The 20939-nt window shown below is 41.0% G+C and overlaps 2 protein-coding genes across 11 annotated transcripts in view; both read left to right on the forward strand.

The window, feature by feature from the left end:
* The first annotated feature begins 95 nt into the window (after positions 1-95).
* On the forward strand, positions 96-15548 carry YIPF4 (Yip1 domain family member 4). Of its 2 annotated transcripts, XR_008576421.1 has the most exons (7): positions 96-331; positions 3911-4064; positions 6883-7054; positions 8491-8568; positions 10453-10566; positions 11085-11232; positions 12910-13043. XR_008576421.1 is itself a non-coding variant. In XM_054820679.1 (6 exons), the coding sequence occupies exons 1-6, from the start codon at positions 247-249 to the stop codon at positions 13045-13047; spliced, it is 741 nt and encodes a 246-aa protein (XP_054676654.1). In that variant the 5' UTR covers positions 96-246; the 3' UTR covers positions 13048-15548. The 2 variants fall into 2 exon arrangements, 1 of the variants encoding a protein (XP_054676654.1); XM_054820679.1 differs by lacking the exon at positions 11085-11232 and having other exon boundaries at positions 12910-15548.
* A 1811-nt stretch (positions 15549-17359) lies between these two features.
* BIRC6 (baculoviral IAP repeat containing 6) overlaps positions 17360-20939 on the forward strand; it is a 188518-nt gene continuing 184938 nt past the window's right edge. For all 9 annotated transcript variants that reach the window (XM_054820680.1, XM_054820685.1, XM_054820682.1 and 6 more), the window contains exon 1: positions 17360-17631. In XM_054820680.1, coding sequence (XP_054676655.1) covers positions 17385-17631 — 247 coding nt within the window. In that variant the 5' untranslated portion in view covers positions 17360-17384. The remainder of the gene's footprint in view (positions 17632-20939) is intronic.

Consider the following 20939-nt stretch of genomic DNA (forward strand, 5'->3'; position numbering starts at 1 on the left):
CTCACTCCCCAAGACAGAGCCGGGGAACCAGTCAGCATTGGCCCTGCGACGACCAATCACGGTGCGCCTTGCAAGCAGCCAATCGGAGGGGCGGTGTAGTTTGTTGTTGCCCTGTGAGGCGGCTGCGCTGTGGGTGTTGGGTGCCGGCCGCCGCGGCAGGAGGGATTCGGGGAGGTCCCAGGCCCTGGTGCCCGCTCGCCTCTCGCTGTCCCCACCGGCCCCGCAGCCCCCGCGGAGGGCGGGGAGATGCAGCCCCCGGGCCCTCAGCATCCGCCGCTCTATGTGCCCGGCAACGGGGACTTCACCTTTGTCTCCTCGGCAGACGCCGAAGGTGAGCGCGGGGCCGCGGTTGGGGCCGCTCTCGCTCTCCCAAGAGAAGGGCTCAGCCAGGCCCCGGGGGAGCGGACGGCTCCTGTGCCGCTGAGGCAATAGTTGCCTTCCTTGCCCTCTTCCCCCCGCCCCCGCGGATGGTGGCGTGGCTGGAGGCGGAGCGGGGTGGCTGAGGTGGCCGCTGCCCTCGGGCCGCGACTCCGGGACTCCGGTGCAGCAGAGTGCCGGGAGCGGTGCTCAGCGCGGGTGCGAGCGGCGGCGTTACCCGCCTGGCGGGAGCACCAGCGTATCAGAGCCGGCCCCGGTGCGCCGTTTCTCCGGTACTCTGAAAGCCGTAACCGAGGTTGTGCCCAGCCACCTGACATAACCGTGACAAGCGCTGTCACAGACCGCTCCTCTTTCCCGCGTTACTGGCACCGCGGTTTGGTGTCTATTGGAGATTTTACCCTATGTTCACATTTGCTGTAGTGCTGCGTCAAAGTCTCTGTGTTATGTCTCATTTCAGCACAGTAATGAGGGGGCAAAAAGAAGCCTTTTGTGTGGTTTAGGGAGTGAAGCATGGCCTGCTGCCTAACTGTCGCACAAATAGCCGCGGTGTACCAGCGTGCCATGAAGATCTGCCTTAAGACTGTGAAAATGAACATACAAAAGTCAACATTGTGCTAACTTATTTTGATGGAGAATGACCTTTTGGGCTCTACCCATTTAAACAACAGGCATTTTACTTTATGTATATATTTAATTACTGTTGGAATTGTGAATGGGGTAGGGAATTGTGTAAATCCTGACTCATGTGCCCCACCCTGGAAAAGAATTATTGAAGTGGCAAAACTACTGTAGAACGCCTGTTCTTTGGTGAACTTCCCAGTCCTTCTGACAAGGAATACTAATCAACGAGTACAATCTCAGCTTTGTTTTTTTTGTTGTTCTTTTTTTGTTTGTTTTGTTTTTCTTCTCTGCCTTAGCCTGAAAAAGGATCCACGTACCTTGGAATGGAAACTGTCTGGATTGAAGTAGTTGTTGAGCAATGCTGAACCCAATCCAATGCAGTCGCCTCGCCAGTAAGATGTGTTGAATTGGGCTCAGCTCTGTGTTCTTTATGAACACAAGTGAGACGTGATCCTCCACCTGTTCAAGTGTAGTCCTGTCAGCAGAATGCTGCATGAACCTACCCTGACAAACAAAAACATAAGCAAAATTAAGCAGCTTGATATTTTTGAATTAAAATACTACACATTACACCCTTTCTAGTTGTTTCCCAAATCTTGAGCCATATGAAAACCAAAGTACAAGCTGTTTTATTTTCTCATCTTATTTCCATGAGAGGTAGGAGCTGCTTGTGGGAAAGAGTGCTGGAGAGGTGTTCTCAATTAAGTGGACAGATACAGTGTGAAGAACAGACTGTTTTGTTGGGGGTTTTTGGGTGGGTTTTTTTGCCTCTTGTACTGCTTTTTCAAAATTGAGAGCAAAGACTGTCTTGAAAGCTGCTTTTCCACAATGCCTGGTTGAAATAAGGCACGTGAGATACCTTAGTTTGTCTTCTGTGGTGTTCTGCCTGAGACAGTAGCAGGAAGGCATCCTAACTCTCGCTAGTCAGCATCAGAACCATCAATTCTTCTTGGCAGATTCTTCAGCACTCGGTTGGCTTGCTGTTAACCGTCTTATTCAAAGCAGTCTGTAGAAGAGGAGGTGGCAGATTATTTTTTTTTCCCTTGGTTTCTGCAGCTTTATGTCCCACCTGAGATATGTTGCCAGATAGACTTAAGATCATGTTAAGTGGTTTCGTGATTAAAAAATGTGGTTGTAGATATTCACCAACCATCAGCTGCTGAAAGGAGTCTTGGTAAATTAGACTTGTGTAGAAGTTTCCCTGCCTCAGGATGGATTGTCAGCTGCCACTGGGAAAGGAGAAATAAATGACTGGTTGGACTGTTATATTTGCTTGTTTTGACAGCCACATCTGCACACAAAGAATAGCAAGAACCTCTCCTTGCAAAGCAGAGTTATGTTGTAGCATAAACAAATATTTTTAAAGGACAAAAGGGTCCCACTGACAATGGAAAACTGCTGAGACTTTCTCTGCCTTGATGCCCGGGCATTAAGAAGACATTTTTCTTTTTTCCTCCCTCTGTAAACAGCAGAAGGCAGCTTTGCTTGTGTCTGGTGAGAACAGTGTATGTGTGCAAAGAGAATTCCTTCTTTAAGTTACAGTGATCTTAAGGATCCTGTACAGATGGTGTTCCAAGAACCAAAGCAATGGATCATTAACTCTCATGATTATGAAACAGTTGAAAAGCATTTATGGAGAAGCTTAAATTTAAGCTTGAGTGGCCTAGCAAGCTGATTTGGGAAGGAGAATTCTGTGAAATTAATTACGATACTGAGTGATCATTGAATGCTTCAGACACGGTGGCTGAAGACTATGTGAGATTCTGTCACTGTACAAATTTTGTTTCTTTAAACCTACATTGCATTTTGATAGAAGATGTCGCAAATGTAATCTACAAATACGGCCCGACTTGCCTCTGTGAGTATGTGTTTCAGAAATACTTGCTATAGGTAGTGTTTTGGGAAATTTGTACCTAGGAACTTTTCTGTGTGAAGAACACACAACAATGGAGAGGCAAATAAGATCTTTGGTGAAGCAAAAAGATGTTGGATGAGAAGAGAGGTTTTGTCTCTCTATATTTGTAATAAGGCTTGTACAAAAACTTTGTGTGTTTCTGTTTGGATTTTTCCTTTTTAGCAAATAATGGAAATCTGTCATTTCCTAAAGGAATAATTATTCCCCTCTTCTGTATTTGTTATTTCTTTAAGTTGCTTTGTATATTTTCAGTTACTAGTTTGTATTTTTCATTGTATATAACTGAATACAATGAGAAAATAAAATTAACATTTATTGGTGACTTTGACACAGCCAAAACATACATAAATTGCTCTTTGTTTTGTTTACTACTGTGGCAGAGCAAGATGACAGTATATTGAAGAGAACTCCTTGTATCTCCTCTTGCTGGCTGGAGCATAAGGATCTCGGATAGTATTCTTTTTCTAACAGTTTCACCTATATTAAGGGCAGGCTACAAATGAAAGCATCTACAAATATTTTCCTTTCATGAAAAGTTTGGTTTTAGCTGAAACAATGCCACTGTGCAGGAATGGGCTCCAAAAGAGGTATAGTACAGTCAGCAAAACAATGGTAAATAATCCCCAACTTACAGTATGATGAGACTTTCATTAGTTAACTCCTTTTATGCCTTTAAATGCTTAATGATAAAGCACAAATTGAAGCCTTTCTCACATACCATAACACACTGTCATCAAAACAAGACTTCCATCTAGAAGCTAAAACTTGGTAATTTGAAACATAAGCCAACATTGTTACTATTGCATTAGAAGAAGTACCCTTTCAAATTATGTGTCATGTTAAAGAATAATTTTATTCTGTAACTTCCACTATTTCACGGTGATGACCAGCACATGTAGCTTTGTCTGTCTCTTGTTTATCTTCCAGTACTTTTGAAATCAAATGGCTTTTGGCAAGACATAAAAAGGTATATGTTTCTCTCCCTTTTTCTCTAAGATCTTAGCGGCTCCATAACAACTCCAGATGTTAAGCTAAATCTTGGAGGAGAATTCATCAAAGAATCTACTGCCACTACATTCCTAAGACAGAGAGGATATGGCTGGCTTCTGGAAGTGGAAGATGATGACCCAGAAGATAACAAGCCACTCCTGTATGTCATAATTATTTTTTTGGTATCTATCTTTATTAGCTGTGTAGGAAAACCAAACAACTTGAGCCTTTCAAATTGTCCCACAGCCTTTTGCTGTGACTGGAATTCTGTTTGATGAATTACTTGACCAATGAGTATGTTCTGGTGCAGGAATGAAAACATTATGTTTCTCATTATGGGTTCTGTTTTGAGTGTAAAAGAGAGGCTTGTTATTGACTGTGGGGGAGGAAGGAAGAGGAAGTAAAATCAATTTTTATTAATCTCTATAAGAATAAAGCTTTTATAGCTTTTTTGCTCTTATCTGTTGATCTTGTCATGGTTTACAAAATTAGATTGTATTCTTTCTATCTTGTGTTGATGTTGTGAGTTCCTTAATGCTGTCAAAGAACTGGAGGCTAAGACAGTCCTGTAGAAAGGTTCATGTTAAGTAAATCTAAGTAAATTCTGTCAGTTACTCTGAAGTAAATGCTTTGTGAATCGTGCTTATTACAGCAGGGATGCTAGAAGCAAGGTAGTACAAACTTTATAATCTTTGATGCTATCTTATGTTATAAAGCTAGATTAAAAATATGTGTGGTGAAAGACAAAAATGTCCTTAAACCTGAAAATCTCTGCATCCCTTGTTCTGTTCACAGAAACGTGGTTGGCTGAAGGAAGTTTCTATCTTAAGGTTACTACACTGAGCCAGGCAGGCTGGATCTTAGTCCTTGTTCTGCACATGAGCAACTTCATTCTCACTGTCTCTATTTTCCTGTGTGAATTAAAGATAATGATGCTTTAAAAAAATATGGAGTGAGCAGGAGAGTGCTCTGGAGGACTCCAATGAGAGTGTTAGGGGAGAACAGATGTCTGGAGAGCTTAGTAATGAAACTGCTACTTGAACAGTACTTTAAAGTGTGCAGAAGTAGCTCCTTGTGTGAATAAGTCTGTTCTGTAAACCTCTAACGTTTATCAAGAAACTGAATGGTGTACTGAGGTGACAACATATGATTCCCTCTTTTGTGTAACTTTTTATACAACATAAAACCAAGTTTGTGATTCACAGGCAGCTAGGTGGTCTGAGCTGCTGATTGCTGAAAGTGAGGGGAACGTGCCAGGGAAATGATCAGATTGTGGCAAACAGGATGAATGGAATCATCCCAACAGAGAGGACTTTAATGTGACTTCTATGTGACAGCTTTTATGCAGTTCTGATTATTCCCAGAACGTGCACTGTAACGAAGCCTTGTAACCTAAATCTTACAATGGACTTAAAGAATAGCAGCCTGCTAAGGGGAGTTCACCAGTGTGGCGTTACTGTGCAAGCGTTTTGTTCAATAGAGTGAGGTTTTTTTTCTTTCTCATTGAGCAGCCTTACTCCATCACTTCTTAGGTGAGGTAGCTGTCACCTTCATGCGAAAGACAGTTTCTTCACGTGAGAAACTGTCAGAAGCCCTAGGTGATGACAAGGAATTATTTCCAGACAGGAAATGCTTGTGTTGCACAGTCTTCAGAGTAAAATATAACAATGCTACATCCCGATTAGATAAATGGAGGAAAATAGATGGTTCTAGTCTACTCCTTAGATTCAGGGATGTGTTAAAGAACAATTTTTGTTATTTAGTCATGGCTTAGTAATACCAATTCTGAAATAGCTTCAGTAATAGCAACCCTGGAGTTGCCTTGAGAGACAAAATGAGCAGTATTTAACTATTTTTTTTTTAAAGAGAAATTGTGGTGAATCATGTCTTTGCATTTATTTTTTGCTTCAGCTTTTCTGAGGAAAAAGCCATAATTCAAAGCCTTGTAAAACTTTCATAAACAGACTTAGGATATGATTCTACCTTTTTCTCCACTGTGGTCTTAAATATAGAGCAGAGGGATATCTTCCGGAAGTCTCTTGCAACTCTTCAGAGCTCCTTAGTCATGACTGCATAAGGAAAACACTAGTGTACAGTTCTGTCTTAAGGTTCGACGCATAAACTTAAGAGGTAGAATTGCCGTTACTTGAAGAGTCTCCTTCCTTCCCCTCGTGCTAGGACAATCAGGGCAAGGTGTACCAGTTAAGAGCCTCCCATGCAGAAGAGTCTTCTGGACAATTTGTAGCTGCTTACAGATAGTTTGTAGCAGGGGGTGGAGAAGGCAATTAGAGAAGAGCAAGATCTGTTGATAGAACTTACTGCTAGTTTAATTGGCTTTTATTTATATTTACCCATATTGGAAACAAGCTAGTAATTAAAGAATTGACATAAATTGGTCTGCTTCAACAACAATTGCTGTTGTTGAAGCAAGTGGAAACCCCATTTTATTTTATAAAATTGGTTTTACCTGACATATTTTGAATGGTTTAGGATTAGTGAATATAAAGATATTCTTTCTTGTAGAATTTGAAATAAAATGTTTCCATAATAAGTGTGCTCATGGCAAACTGCTCAACATAGGAATACACAGACATCCTACTTCTGCGTATGCCTGTCTCTGACTTTTCAGTAGTTACAATGGCATGAATGTGCCATGTGTTCCTGCATGTCAGAAAATAGACCTACTGTCTTAGTGTAGACCGTTAGGGTATATGGTGTATGTTTTCTATTCTCAGTCATGTAATTGACTTTTGAATAATTTAATATATCTAATTATGTCGTACCAGTTACTGAATGTGATATGAAGGTGTGCTGTTGCTTTGTTATGGACAAATTGTTCCTTTACTAGTCACACCTTCAGAAAGCCTTATGTGACAGGAGACTTGCTCTATAAACCTACTGTTTGCCCCTGAACTTGCTGCTTTTCTGCTTTTCATTACTGTGGTGTATAGTAATGCTCCCTTGCTTTACAATTTCAGGGAAGAACTCGACATTGATCTGAAGGATATTTACTATAAAATTCGATGTGTGTTGATGCCTATGCCATCTCTTGGGTTTAATAGGCAGGTAGTGAGAGACAATCCAGACTTCTGGGGTCCTCTGGCAGTTGTGCTTTTCTTCTCGATGATTTCATTATATGGACAATTTAAGGTAGGTATAAGCCTTCTACCTAAAAAGAAATCTAAACTAAATTTGGGGACATGATTGCTAAGCAATTTGCATTTTTACGTAGGTAGAAAGTGTTTTCTTCGCTTACTAATGTGGGGCATTTCAAATGCTGTTTCTCAAGTTAGTATGTAGAAAGACAGCAGAAAGAGATGTATTAAATAGCCCACAGATAAGTTAATCATGATAAAATGTCAGGTTTGTTTTTATACAGTAAAACAAAGGAAAGATGTGGTTTCTAGAGGAAACAGATTGATCCTACTGGGTTTATAGTCATATTAGTGAATCATTCCAGTTTAATTGTGACCTTTTCTTAACTTACTTTTTATTACTAAAAAATGTTACCAAAGAACATTTGTTTGGATGCCATGAATTTTAATTTCATGACAAATAAAGCTGCTTATTTAATTCATACTATATCACCGCTGTTATCTGGTATATTTAATCTTCATTAGTGCCATTTGCTATTTTGTCCTCTCTACAATCAAATAACTTTCCTCTGGTCAATAGACTTTTTCCATAATTCCTTTTGAACTCCAGGGTGAATAGCTATTCAGAGACACCTTGCAGATTTAATTGGCTTCCATAAGCACCATTAGCTTTTTTCTTTACGTTCAGATTGAAATAGAGAAGTGGTATCATTTGTAGTCACAATTTGAATGTGAGCCTAGATCATCCTGCTACAGAAATCTTTATGACTGTATGTGTAGTTACAGTTGTTTTAAATACAGTGTAGCATAGCAGTAAGCCGGCTGTAAAGTAACAGAATGTGCTTATGCAAGGGTTTTTGTGAATGGTCAGATAAAATCATTCCCTTTGCAACCTCTGGCTTCCATACAGTGTACCAAATGCCAACTAAGAATTCACTCTCAGTATTTTGTTTCTGAGACTTAAGGTGAGTAAAACCCACTGTGTTATTCAAGTGCACCACTTCGCTATCTCCTAGGCAAAGCAAGTCCTATGTCATCTTCTGAGCATTCTCAGTTTGAGTAAAGAATCAAGTGGCATCTTTATGGGTGAAAGAAGTAGAATTCCAACTCCTTGTATTGCTTGGGCTGACTTTTAAAAACTGTCTGAGCCCACCTTTTGCAATAGGCGGGATGCGAAGATGCTTAGCTGGGGTGGTCTTAGCTTTAGTTTTAACTAAACCCTTCCTACTCTGATGCAGTATTACAATACTATAGAACACATTGGGTGTGCATTCCATGTTTGCCAAACGTACCATTGATGTGATTCTGTAAATGTAACCTCTGAATTTTATTCTCAAGTTGCGTTGTGATACTAAGTAAAGTTATTCTTGCAGCAATTCAGAATTCAGTTTTGCATAATAAAATCATTGTCTGCAGTGAAAGTGATTAATAGAAATGAGTTTTCCTTTCTCACAATGACTAATATAAATGCATTGTTCTTTATCTCTTAAGGTTGTTTCTTGGATTATAACTATTTGGATATTTGGATCCTTGACAATTTTTTTACTGGCCAGGGTTCTTGGAGGAGAAGTAAGTACCTGTATGCGAAAAGGACATAGAGGGAGGTAATGTAAAGTTTCTTGGCTACGTTTTTCAGTAGTAGCTGGGTTTTCTTGGTGCTTGGCTTTGGACCTGGTAGCCAACTAAGAATGGATGCAGTTAGTAAGTGTAATGCCTACATTTCAGGTTCTTGGCCTCCAAAATAAAATCTAAAATACAGAGGTGGTCAGCTAATCTTTCTGTGTGATGGATGGTGCGCGGGATGTGATAAACAATCTGGAAATTTGTACTACAAATCCCAGAAATGCTAACAGGTGCCTGTGATCCAGAACTGAAGTCCATTCTTGAGGGACAAGTGCTTTCAATTTTTTCATCACTGAGCTAAATGGGACCCTTCCTCCTCCTTTGCACTGCTCTTGCACTGCCCTTTAATTTTTTATTATTTTTTTTTAATGGGCTAACAGCAGTTGTATAATGTCCTTGTGAGTAGAGCACCTACCGGTGTTTGTTTTCATCCTTGACCCGATGCAGTTCAAACCCATTAAAGGATGAAAGTCAGCACACGTTCTTCAACTGCAAAGCTAATTGAAATTCTGGCCTACGTGCCTCCCTCCAGCTGCTTGCACCAGCAAGGCTGGAATAGCTGGTTGAGTTGTTTACAAATGGAGTCACTAAGCGATTCAGGTGTAAACAACAAGAAAAGACTTACAGGGAGGCCCACAGACAGCTGCAGCGGAACGTTCAGGAGGGTAGAAACTTCTTAAAATGTCTCTGCAGCATAAAATGCGTTGAACTGTGTCATGAAGAACTAAATATTCAGGGATGCTTGATTTTTATATTTTTACTATGCATCTTGCATTAATGATGAACTATTGTTGCGGACTTCCTACATTATTTACATTTACTTCTAATTTTTTAGACTTTCCTTTTAATCATAATTGCCAGAGTCTTCTTGTGTCAACACTGTTTTGAAAGAAAAAGCTTTTATAAATGTGATGGTATGCAGAAAAACCATGCAAGCATAATCCAGATGTCTTAAATTAATCTGTTTTGTGGCTCCAAATGTGAAATTATCAGAATGTATAAACTGGGGAGAAAATATAGGTCTGCACAGTTCACTGTGAAGGATCAACAGCCACAAAAGATTGCTTGCAAGATGGCCGCTTGTCTTGCCACGATTTTTCCTGTTAAATCCAAGAAGCCTACCTGGGCCCAGGAATGTTTCAAACCATAGTGGGGAAAATCAGAATCCCCGTGAAGCTAAAAACAGTTATGGAAATACTTTGAACAAATCTGTTTAAGGTAGTCATAATAAATTTAAACTGAAAACCAGAAGATTTCTGTGCCTTAGAGGTATCAGGTTCTAGGTCTTCCACTAACACCAAAAGCACGAATGTACATTATGAATTTATTTCCGCATAATGGATATGCATGTGTTAATGCAGAAAATTATATCTTTGCTGCTTGTGACAGCTAGAACTACAGCTGGTAACTGAGAGGTCTGGTGTAGTTCTGTGCTTCCGAGTATCATTTGTACAGTCATGGAGAGTGGCAGTTGAGAACCACTTAAGGCGGAACATGAAAATGCGAGGGGTGGGTGGAATTACATATTTTAACCTGTGTAAATACTTCCTTTGGAAGTGATAAAATTGTCATTTACAGTGTTAAAAAATCCCACAAAACAAAACAAAAAAACCCCAACATATTTCTAAGAGAACCGAATGATTAATTACAAAATTCTAGGGGGTAGCATACAAAACCAATTTTCATACTAGCAAACTTCCTTAAGCTGAAATTTCATGAGTACCTAACACATTGTTATTGCTATTCATACTGTTATAACAAGATCAAATTGTGTTTGGTGACAAAGATTGAGTACTAAAAAGGTTGGTTTTATGTGCTTGAAAATTTCAGGTTGCTTATGGCCAAGTTCTTGGTGTGATAGGATATTCCTTACTTCCCCTCATTGTCATAGCACCCGTACTTTTGGTGGTCGGATCATTTGAAGTTGTTTCTACCCTAATAAAAGTAAGTTCAGTATCATCTATTGAGAATTGTTTACCGTTATTTTTAAGTCACTTTACTAACACTTCAAGTATTAATCTGTTCAGGACAACATAACCATGTGTCAAAACACTTAGAACGTACAATGTGAGCTCTGTCATCCTTTCGGTTAGCATTGTAGACATGACTGCTAAGCGATTTCTGGTTTAAATGTTTCTCTTGAGTACTTGGGGACATACAGTGCTGTTGCTATAACAACACCTGTTGTTATCAGGTTAGCTTCTGTTTAAGTATTTTGCTGTGCTGTAACAGTTGCATTAAAATAAATAGGATTATCATTTTGAGGAGAGAATGCATAATTAAACTTCAAAATGAAGAATCTGAAAATAAGCTGTTCTATCCCTTCCCCGTCATCCAGTTTATTTTTAGTTACTGCAGCATGAATATGACATTAGTCATTGTGCTGAGACCTTCCCATAGAGGTAGCAGTACAAAGCTCTCAATACTTTGCAGCAAAGGTAAGTATTGTTCTGATTTTACAGATGTGGAATGTAAGGCACAAAGCAAGAATAACTTGCCTGATACCATCTGCTGTTGGACATCTTTTATGAAACTAGCAACGTTCCCTGATACATCCCAGAACTACACAACATTCTTGAACACTTCCAGTACTTCTCAAAACTCATTTAGGTAGCCTTTGAAGTTATTGCTGAACTTTTGGAAAGGTTGACTGAGAAAAACCTGTTACTAGCTAAGCTGTATGCTTTTTGAGTTCTCGTTCTGTTGATTTGATTGATTTCTGTCCTTTCAGCTTGCTGGTAAACAGTATCATTGAAGTACAACTAAAGTGTATGATAAATAACAAAACTGCTGTGTTTGTCATTTGAGAACTTGCAATTACCATTGATACAGTCAGAAAGCAAATTGTTAACTTGCCAGATAACTAATATATAACTTGAAAATGAATATATGTTAATGAAACCTCTGTTACTTGATTACTACTAACAGCCTTACATTAACTTCAGGGTGAGCCTGTGCAAGGTTCCTACCTTTGCACCATTAGTGCGAAAATGCAGGCAAGCCCCATATGGCCAAAACTACTTACGCTGTGGCAAGTGCTGCTTCTTATAGCTTGAGAGCTCTGTGCTTTGGGAAATATTTCCTGGTCCTAAAGTTGGGGAACTTACAGTGAAATAGTGAAATTCCAGTCAATTCTTCTCAGTTGCAATCAGCAAACTACTCAAGTAATGCACCTTGATTGTTTTAATTGCTGCAATTTTCCTAATGTATCTTAGGGAATTCAATCATGATCTTGATTGTCCCTCTTGTCCATCTCTAGTTTTTAATTTTTTTGTTTTACAATGGCAGTTGAACGGCACATAACCCTTCAAGGGACTTCAGCTCCTCTGACAGAACTGTGGCAAAAGTTCTCTGCTGGGGTCCTATTACATCTGCTCTCTTTGGTCTTGTGTTTTACAGAAGATTACAGTATTGTTGCATGCCATTCAGTTTTAAGTACTTTTCCTTTTTTATTAATCAAGGTGCTGCTAGAGGATAATGTCTGATTACTTTTTGCTGTAACCTTGTTAGTTTGAGGTTTGAGTCAAGTTCACTGACCTCAAGACATTTTTTTTATTTTTTTTTTAAAGTATGCATGCTGACTTCATATAACATAGCAGATACTCATAGGTAATGTTACTCCACCAGTCTTTTAAACTGGTTCTTTCTTAACTTACTAAGCAATATAGTTCTTTGGTAGAGATTTTACTTTGGTAGGCTTGTCACTGCACCTGAAAGGAATAGGAATGTGAGGTTCGGTTACCTTGAGGTGGGGGCACCATAATTAAAGAAAAGCTTATAAGTCAGGTGAATCCTGAAATAAAAAATGGTAATTTAACCCTCTGGTATATATTGTAGGAGGAAGAGTCAAGTATATTGTCCTGGCTTCCTAGCCAAAACCAGGACACGTAGTAACTCTTTTGCTTCAAGAAGGGGAAGGGTTAATAGTTGGGGACAGTCAGGGTTGAAAAAAAAGTTATCAGTCCAGTCAAGTTGCAAATTATCAGTGTATGTAAGCTTACAGCTGCTTTATGGTATCGACAGATCTTTTAGAGAAAACTTACTGTAGATTCTTAGCTGCTCACTTCAGTAAAAATGTCTCAAATGAAAATAACATGCCTATTTGTTAAATATTTCTCTAAACTTAAATGAAAATGCATAGTATATGCTCTGTCTGTGGACTCCTCCCCCCCCAAATTCTTCTTTTGGGGTATTCTTTTTAATTATATTGAGAGAAGAACTGATTTTTATCTTGCTATTTGGAGAGATTTTCTTGTGTCAGCTAAGACTGTTCATCTTCCTTTTCAGTTGTTTGGAGTCTTTTGGGCTGCATACAGTGCTGCATCCTTACTAGTTGGAGAAGAATTCAAGACCAAGAAACCCCTTCTAATTTATCCAATCTTTTTATTATACATTTATTTTCTGTCCTTGTACACTGGGGTGTGATCTAGTGCAAGATGTGCCCAGAAACCATATTTTATTCACTTGCAGACTGGTAATGCATAAGATTAAGGAGGCTGGAGATAATCCAAGTGACTGTTTTGTATCCAGTTGTCAAGATGTTTTAAGATCGAAGAGCATATTTGTGTATATTATTTAATGAAGCAATTGTAGCTATATAGATTTGTATCAAAGTTCTAGGTTTGTTTAAGACTCTTCAGATTTTAATGAACAAAATAAAAGAACCTTGTGTTTTACAAGAAAGCGTAGCAAAACCACAACTCAATACCTGTGCCAAAAGCACTAGGACCAGATTACTATATTCGAGGAGAAAAATGAGAAGTTAACTGTAACAATCTCAAAGTGCAATTTTTCTTTGGAGCTTAAACACAGCTGGCTTTTTTGGCACAGCAAATTCTGTAGATAATATATATTTATGAAACAGTCCTGATTGTTCACAGAATAGTCTGTATAATCAAGACATAAAGATACTACTTTTAATTTAGTGCCTCAATTACTTTGATTTGGCTATTGAGTTTTTATAAATTCCAATTTGTTTTCAAAACATGTATATACTGTGTATTTTGTATCTATGGCTTGTGTGTAGCGTAAATACTCCTTGGTTAAGGATTGTATATTGGGTTTTTAAAAATTGAAGATACAAGTATTTTAAGTCTTCATTTACTATCTCTGACCAAAGGAGCAAGATATTTACTGCGTGACATAATTAATTAAAATGCATATTTAGAGAATCAAATTATTTTACTTAAAAATATAAATTTATAGAGAAATGGGTGAACACCTTTCTCAACTGTAGTGCTGGCTTAATGTTGGAGAAAAAAGATGATCTATCAAATTTGTGTGATCTTTAAACAATGTTACTTTATGATGACAAAATAAAAATAATGCTTCCCTAACTATGTTTTATAACATCTTGCTCTGTCTTGCTTTTAATAGCACGGTATTTAGCACGCATCCATTTTTTTCCCCCAGTACTATTAATCCCTTGTAAAGAGTAATAGAGAAGATTTGTAAGGCCAGATTCTCCCTCCATTAAACAAGGCAGAATTACAGCCTTAGTAACAATTACAGTCTTGCTAATTTTGACTATTCAAGGATTATGTAATAACGTGATGACATGTTAAATATTTCCTGTGTACTGTGTTGATTGCTTATGTAATGGTCCTTATGGTAATGTTTCTTCACAAGGGAAGTCCACTGAAGTTCACTTTGCATGGTACTAACTTAGGCATTTGCAATCTTCAGTATTTAGTATTGCCAAATAGATCTTAAATTTCTTAATATTGTTTTTGGTAACAAAAAAGCATTCCCCATGCCTCCTTTTTTTTTTCTTTTTATAATGCTGCAAATAAAAATCAGCCATGACAAGGTAATAGCAAGGGCTGTCTTTGATGCCTGATGGACATATTTCCTTATCAGAACGGTAGTTTTTCAGCTTTTTAGACTGTGTAACTTGCTGTTTTGGTAACTTATTTTTACCACGCATTACTGATGCAAAATATATATTTAAATTCCAGCTCTCCCACAAACCTTTAGCTTATTCAGTCTGCTTTTATGGCTGATGCTTGTGTTGGTTTTAAACACAACTAATTAAAGTTGATGCTTGACATAAATTGTAATACTCTAGCTTCTAATACCTTAAAGGAGAAAAACTGCTAGAGTGATTTGGTAGAGTGATTGACTTCGCACCTAATTTTTTAACTTCTGTAGAAGTTCTGGTGGAATTACTGCAGAGTTGTACTAAACCAATTACACCAGCAGCTTAGTGCTTATCTGCAAGTGTTTTGCGAGCATTTGTACCACATTCTTTAAAAAACAAAAGAAAAAAGTGCAAGTTACAGTATATTAAAAAAAGCATGTTAGCTTTGGAATCTTGCATGATAATCTGGTCTTATTTCTTTTTTCATTACTTAGATTTTTTTTTTTTTAACAGGAATATCCAACTAGTATTAGAAGACTCAACCCCAACCCTGTGAATATATGTTTAACTAACATCACCACAAACATGAAGGGCAAGAACACATTTAGGTTACTAGGCTGTCAGAGAGCTTTAAGCTTAGTTCCTCTGCATAGCTGTTCTTTAGATGTCCATAATGGATCCTGTGCATCTGAAATGACTATGAATGATTCAAAGGATGCAAAAATGTTCTATTTAATCTCCAAATATCTTAATTTCTTCTATGCTAATGTTCTGTGAAATATATAGTTGCAATTTTAACTGTTGGCACATGTGTAATATGCAATGTAGATATGCACTTAACATAGTACATATTTTGTACACAGTTGCAGATTTGCACCTTTTAATCTTAGTATCTCTAGGGTCACCTTTTGCATATGCTGTGCAAGAAATATGTACAAACAGCTCTCAAATGGTTCTGATAATTTGTAGTAACTTTGCATTCAACAAACTCATATTTTTAGATGAGGTATGTGTGTAAATACAAGATGTATTTTATAAAAATTTTGAATTAAACTTGTTTACAGAACGTATGAAGCTCATTTATATTTACTGAATTAAGACGCATCTATATACCTATACATGTCATCAATCTCAAGCTTTGCAGCTATACTTTTTGTGGTAGTATATATACTACTTCTGTCTGTCAAAACTGGAAACCTAGAGCACATCCATCTAGCAAAATGTTCCAAGATGTGACATCTCATGTCAAGGTAGAGACATGGGTACCGTATCTTAATAAGACATGCTCTTTGGGCAATCTGTACAGGGCAGCTGGACATGTACATGTGTACATGTCTTTCTCCCTCTTCTACCCATCAGACACACTCTGTTGTTTATTGGAAAAATTATACCTACTGGATAAGTAGATGAAATCAATTGCTTTGATGTGAAGACAACCTACAGCTTGAGATCCGCTTTAAGTTTTGTCACTACCCTTATTGGTGTTTAATGTTTCGCTTGAAATAGTGAAGCAAGCTTAAAAGCTGCTTATTTTGCTCTCAGGACAGTTATATTTAAGACCATCAGTTGCCTAAAACGTTTCTCAAATATTTCAGTCGAACATGTCACTTAAATAAAATACCTACAGCTAGGCTTAGCTATACAAGCAGCACTGGTATTCCAGTGAGTGAAAAGGGAAGACTTCAACAAAATACAAAAGGTTTTATTATATTTATGTCATTTTTGAAGCTTCAGAACAAAGTGATCTCATGGGTAGTGTCTCCATCCCTACTTTTGGGAAAAAAAATAATCACCCTGGAGCCCTGGTGTGCATTTCCCCGCGGACAGACACGCGGCCCCGCGACAATCCCGCCCACGCGAAGAGGCGGGAGCCCCCCCCCCTCCCCCGCTCCCCGCGGGCGGCCAGAGACGCCGGTCTCAAGGGCCGAGCTTATTCGGAAATGGAGCTGCAGCAGACTAGCACTTTGTCACTTGGTACCGAAGCTGGAGGCTACTTAAATAGAGGCTTCTCTCACATCACACTTGAAGCACAAAAATAAAACCCGTCTCGGAGCCAGGCTACGAAAAATAAAACCAATAAATCCCCACTCCGGTTTCCCCGAGGCGGAAGGCGGCAAACGCGCCCACCCGCTTACGACCCAGGTTTTGTCCGAACCGTAACGACACCGCAGCGACGAGTGCCAGGGAAAGACGGCGGCCGGCTGACCGCGCTCAAGGCCTGCCGGAAACGGAGCCACAACGGAGAAATTACACCGACTCCTCACAAGCGAGCCGCCCTCCACCCTGAGCAGAAATCTCTCCCCGACGGCCTCGGGCCGAGGCCTGGCAATGCCGCCGCCGCTCTCCCGGCAGGGCCACAGCCGCGCAGGCCAGCTCCAGCGCACCGCCGCCCTGCTGGAGCCGCGGCCCGCTCAGGCCTCGCTTGTCGCCGCCAGCCGGGCAAGGCAGCCGGCAGGAAGGCAGGCAGCCCCGGGGCTGAGGAAGGGCTCACAGCTCACCGCGAGGCGCGCGCAGCCGCTCAACACCCCCTCCCCGCACATGCGCACGACAGCCACAGAACGGGCGGGCGGGGGCCCTTTGCGTAGCCCCCACCCGCGGCCGCACGCGCATGAAGGAGGGCGGGAAGAGGAGGAGGATGCGCGCAGCGGAGCCCCGCCCCTCTCCTTGCCTCCCGCCCCTCTCCGTGCGTCTGCTAGCTCCCCTCCGCTCGGTGTCAGGCCGGCCGTCGGTTCCGCATCCGGCGCGGTTGTGTCACTTCCTGCTCGCGGTGGCGCTCTCCCTTTCCCCCTCTCCCCGGACCCGGATGGTGACTGGCGGCGGCGGCGGCGGCTCCAGGGACTGTCAGTGAGCGGCTCCCCCCGGGCCTCTTGTCCTGAGGGCGGCGGCGGCAGTGGCCGGGAAGATGGCTGCGGCGGCCTCCTGCTCTTCGGCGGCGGCGGCGCCGGCTGGGCCCGGGCCGGTGTCGGCCGGGCCGGGCTCCTGCGAGTGGCTGCTGCTGCGGGACGGCTGCCTGCGCTGCGACGCCGACGGTCTCTGCAGCCTGTGCTACCACCCGGCGCTGAACGCCATCCTGGCCGTGACCGCTCGCGGCGCCATCAAAGTCATCGACGGCACCTCGGGGGCCACGCTGCAAGCGTCGGCACTCAACGGTGAGCGCAGGGCTCGCGCGGCCTGCCGGGCCCCTCGGCCGCGGCCCGGGCGGCGGGGAGAGCGGGCCGTGGCAGCCCCCGGGGCGGCTGCACGGCACGATCGCGGTGCTGCGGAGCCGCGGGGGAGGCGGGCCGGAGGCTCGCCTGAAAACAGGTGTCGTGGCGGGCGAGGGGTTTCCGCCTGGGGAGGCTCGGGGGGGAGAGGCCGGGCTCGGTTCAGGCTCTTGGTGCCGGGGGCTTCCCCTGGCTCCTTTTCGCCCCTTCTTGTTTTTCAAAGCTGAACGGTTCCTGCTCTTGGGGGCAGAGATACTCCTGTAGGCAGCGCCGAGGCGTTTTTCTTCTGTAAAATGTCTTGGCGTGGTTACCGAAAGATTAAATGGGGACGGAAGGCTGTGATGCATAGGGGTGTATTTTTTTATTTTATTTTTTCAAGTGTTCTCGTGGATGACATAATGTTGAACCTTCCAAAGATTAGAAGCAGCATGTTATGCAGGATAGGCATAATTCTAGTTCTTATTGATATGTGATACTGTAGTAATTTATTTATTGAGCCTTAATCTGGGTTTGTTAAGAAGGCTTATTTCTTACAAGTGTCTTTTGTCTCATGGCTCTGAATTATTTGAGATCAGAATCCTTCATAAAGTTATTTAATGATACATTTTTATGTATATTTGCATAGTTCTTCAGGCTGCTGAGTATCTTGACTGTCTCTGGTGCTAGTAAGAGTATCCCTGCTATTATGTTAAGGAGGCACGATTATGCATTGACTTTGTGGAGGCTAAGACTGTACCATCTCCATAACTATGAAGCAACTTTCTTTGTTGCCCATTAGTGTTTTTATATTGTTAACGTATTAGCTCTGTAGAAAAAGAACCTTATGCCATTAACAGCTTTTGTTCCTCACTCATTAATGGTTCTTAAACTGTGGTACTTGTCAGAATATTGGCAGGGGAGGGGGGTCGTAGGGTTATTTGGTATGTTGTGAGACCCCCCCCCCCCCCCTTAGGCTTCTCACTAGTTGTGTGTTTCCATGTTCAGGTTCTCTTTGCAGTTGTGTGTTGCTAATAAGTTCTGGCTTTGCTGAGTGGTGGTAGTGAAAGGTTGATGTTTACCACGTGAACACGGTATAGCAATGCCAAGAATTGTACAGAGATGCCATAGTCTAGGTAATACATATACTTTCACCTTGAAAACCAGCAACTGTGTTACAATGTCAAACTGAAGAGAAGAGGGCAAAAATCAGTGATTTCCTTTCATAAGTTAAAGTTGGCACATTGTAAAGTGTAAAGGTTAAGTGTTTGGGGTGATTAAAAAAAATATTTGTGGAATTATTAAGAAGGTGTCAGCTGCTTTTGTTGTCAGCTGCTTGTATTGAAAATGAAATGGTGTTTCCCACTTTGTTCAGAATTCAGATCACTCTGCCTCTGTAATTCCCTTTCTTCTACCATGCTATCTCCTGAAGTGCTTTTTTTATTAATAACTTCTTTTCTTACTTTTCAAGCCAGAATTTGAGAATTGCTTTTAAGTTGTGGATGAAGGGGGCATAAATAGAGGATTTAACTTGTATTTGGTTGTCTGTAGGAGATGTTTAATTCTCATGAACAGAAAAAGAAGTGAACTGTAAATCAAAGCCTAAGCTGTTGTTTTACACTTTTCCGTGATAGAATCCTTGCAAGGGATTTGATTTAGTATTCAAAATGCTAATGGCAATTCTCCCCTAAATAGTAACTATTTAAAAATAACTTATTGCTTTGCTTCTGCTACGTACATTCAGTCATGTATACTTCCTTTAGTGTCAGTCTTCTCTGTGACAGCATGACTGTAAAAGATGGATTCTACTCCTCCTGACATGAAACAACAGAATTGCTTGCAATCTATCCAAATTTTAGCTGTGCAGTATAGCCAATGATTATGTTACTGGAAAAAAATTATGACCTTAGTTTAGTTTGAAGGAACTTTAAATTAATTTCCTTATAGATTCAGACCAGCATGCCTGTCAGAAATCTGGTTCCTCTCAGCAGTTGATGTCTGTTGGGGCTGTTAGTAACTGTGTTCACTCTCGTTTTCTCCCTCTTCAGCCCTTCTTTGGGAAGAGGAGGAAAAGGGAATTCAACTGTTCTCTGATGTCTGCCCGCGTTGTACAGCATGAGCTCTTTTAATGTAGGATAGTTGTAGTTGGACGCTCAGACCTGTAGACCAACTCTGTCCCTGCTCTGCCGTAAATGACAGGTCAAAGGATATTGTCGCTTCAGGGACTTCTGGTGCTGTAACTAAAAATAGAGTCCCTAGGAATTAAAACTGCTGCTCATGCTTGGGAGACTGCTTGTCCTCCTTGGTAACTTGGGCTGCAGGTCTTTTGCCCTGCCAAAAGATTTATGTTGGATAGAAATGCTGTTGCTCATTACCCAAGGAAAAACAAAACATAGCAGGCCTCTCTTTCTAGAAAGCAGAGCAAGAAAAAGGATCCCCCATCAAGGGAGGGGAGGGAGAAAAGGAAACACCACCAAGCCCCAGTGTTGCTTTTGTTTGCAGTTGCAGTTCACTGCAACAATACATTAAGCTTTGAGCTCACTCTCCGTGAAAAGATTGAACCTGTGGAATACTGAATCTGGCAGAGCAGCGGAGTCTGCCTTGGTTAGAGAGTAAATGCAGATGCCCTCTTTGGTGTGTAAAAGAGCAAGACAAAAGATTCACAGCCAAAAGACGGTTCAGTTATAGATCAGGTCCAAACATTAGGACATGGTCTCTGGTCTGTGTGCTTCAGTTTCTCATGTAAACATTGTTGATCTGACGTATGTGATGATCCAGGGATTGTTCTGAGCTCAAACTGTAGGAATCCAGTGAGGATTATGGTGGTGGTGGTTGTCGTTGTTGTTGTTATTATTATTATTATTATTATTATACTACACTGAATCTTCATCAGGTCTGTCTCTTGAAAGTATGTGATCAACTTTAATCTGTTTCCTGTGTGAACACTGTAGGCCTATTTAAGAGGGCCAGCTGATCATTTGCAACAGTCCAGAGTGTGGTAGTGAATAAGAACACCATTGGTAAGAGGAAAATTAGGTGATCCTGTAACATTAATCTTTGTCTTACCTGGTTGTGAGGTTGTCCTTTTTATTCTACCAAGGCTGTTGCATGCACACTATGCATTTCAGAGAGCCAGACTGGGAGTGCAAGGTCAATTCTTGTGATTACTGCATATTATGCATTTCTGTGTGTTTGCTAGTAGTGGTTAGTCAGGACTAGTTTTGAATCTGTCATGCAAGTCTGTCAAGTACCTTATTTTCCCTTTTAGGCATTTAAAT

This window comes from Grus americana, chromosome 3, assembly GCF_028858705.1.
Source record: "Grus americana isolate bGruAme1 chromosome 3, bGruAme1.mat, whole genome shotgun sequence".
In the NCBI taxonomy this organism is placed as follows: domain Eukaryota; kingdom Metazoa; phylum Chordata; class Aves; order Gruiformes; family Gruidae; genus Grus; species Grus americana.

Bases quoted from the DNA above. Each gene is read 5' to 3' on its own strand.
- YIPF4 (XM_054820679.1), top strand. From the start codon at position 247: ATGCAGCCCCCGGGCCCTCAGCATCCGCCGCTCTATGTGCCCGGCAAC. The intron at 4,065-6,882 runs GTATGTCATAAT...TTACAATTTCAG, and splicing joins GAAGATAACAAGCCACTCCT to GGAAGAACTCGACATTGATC. The intron at 7,055-8,490 runs GTAGGTATAAGC...TTATCTCTTAAG, and splicing joins CATTATATGGACAATTTAAG to GTTGTTTCTTGGATTATAAC.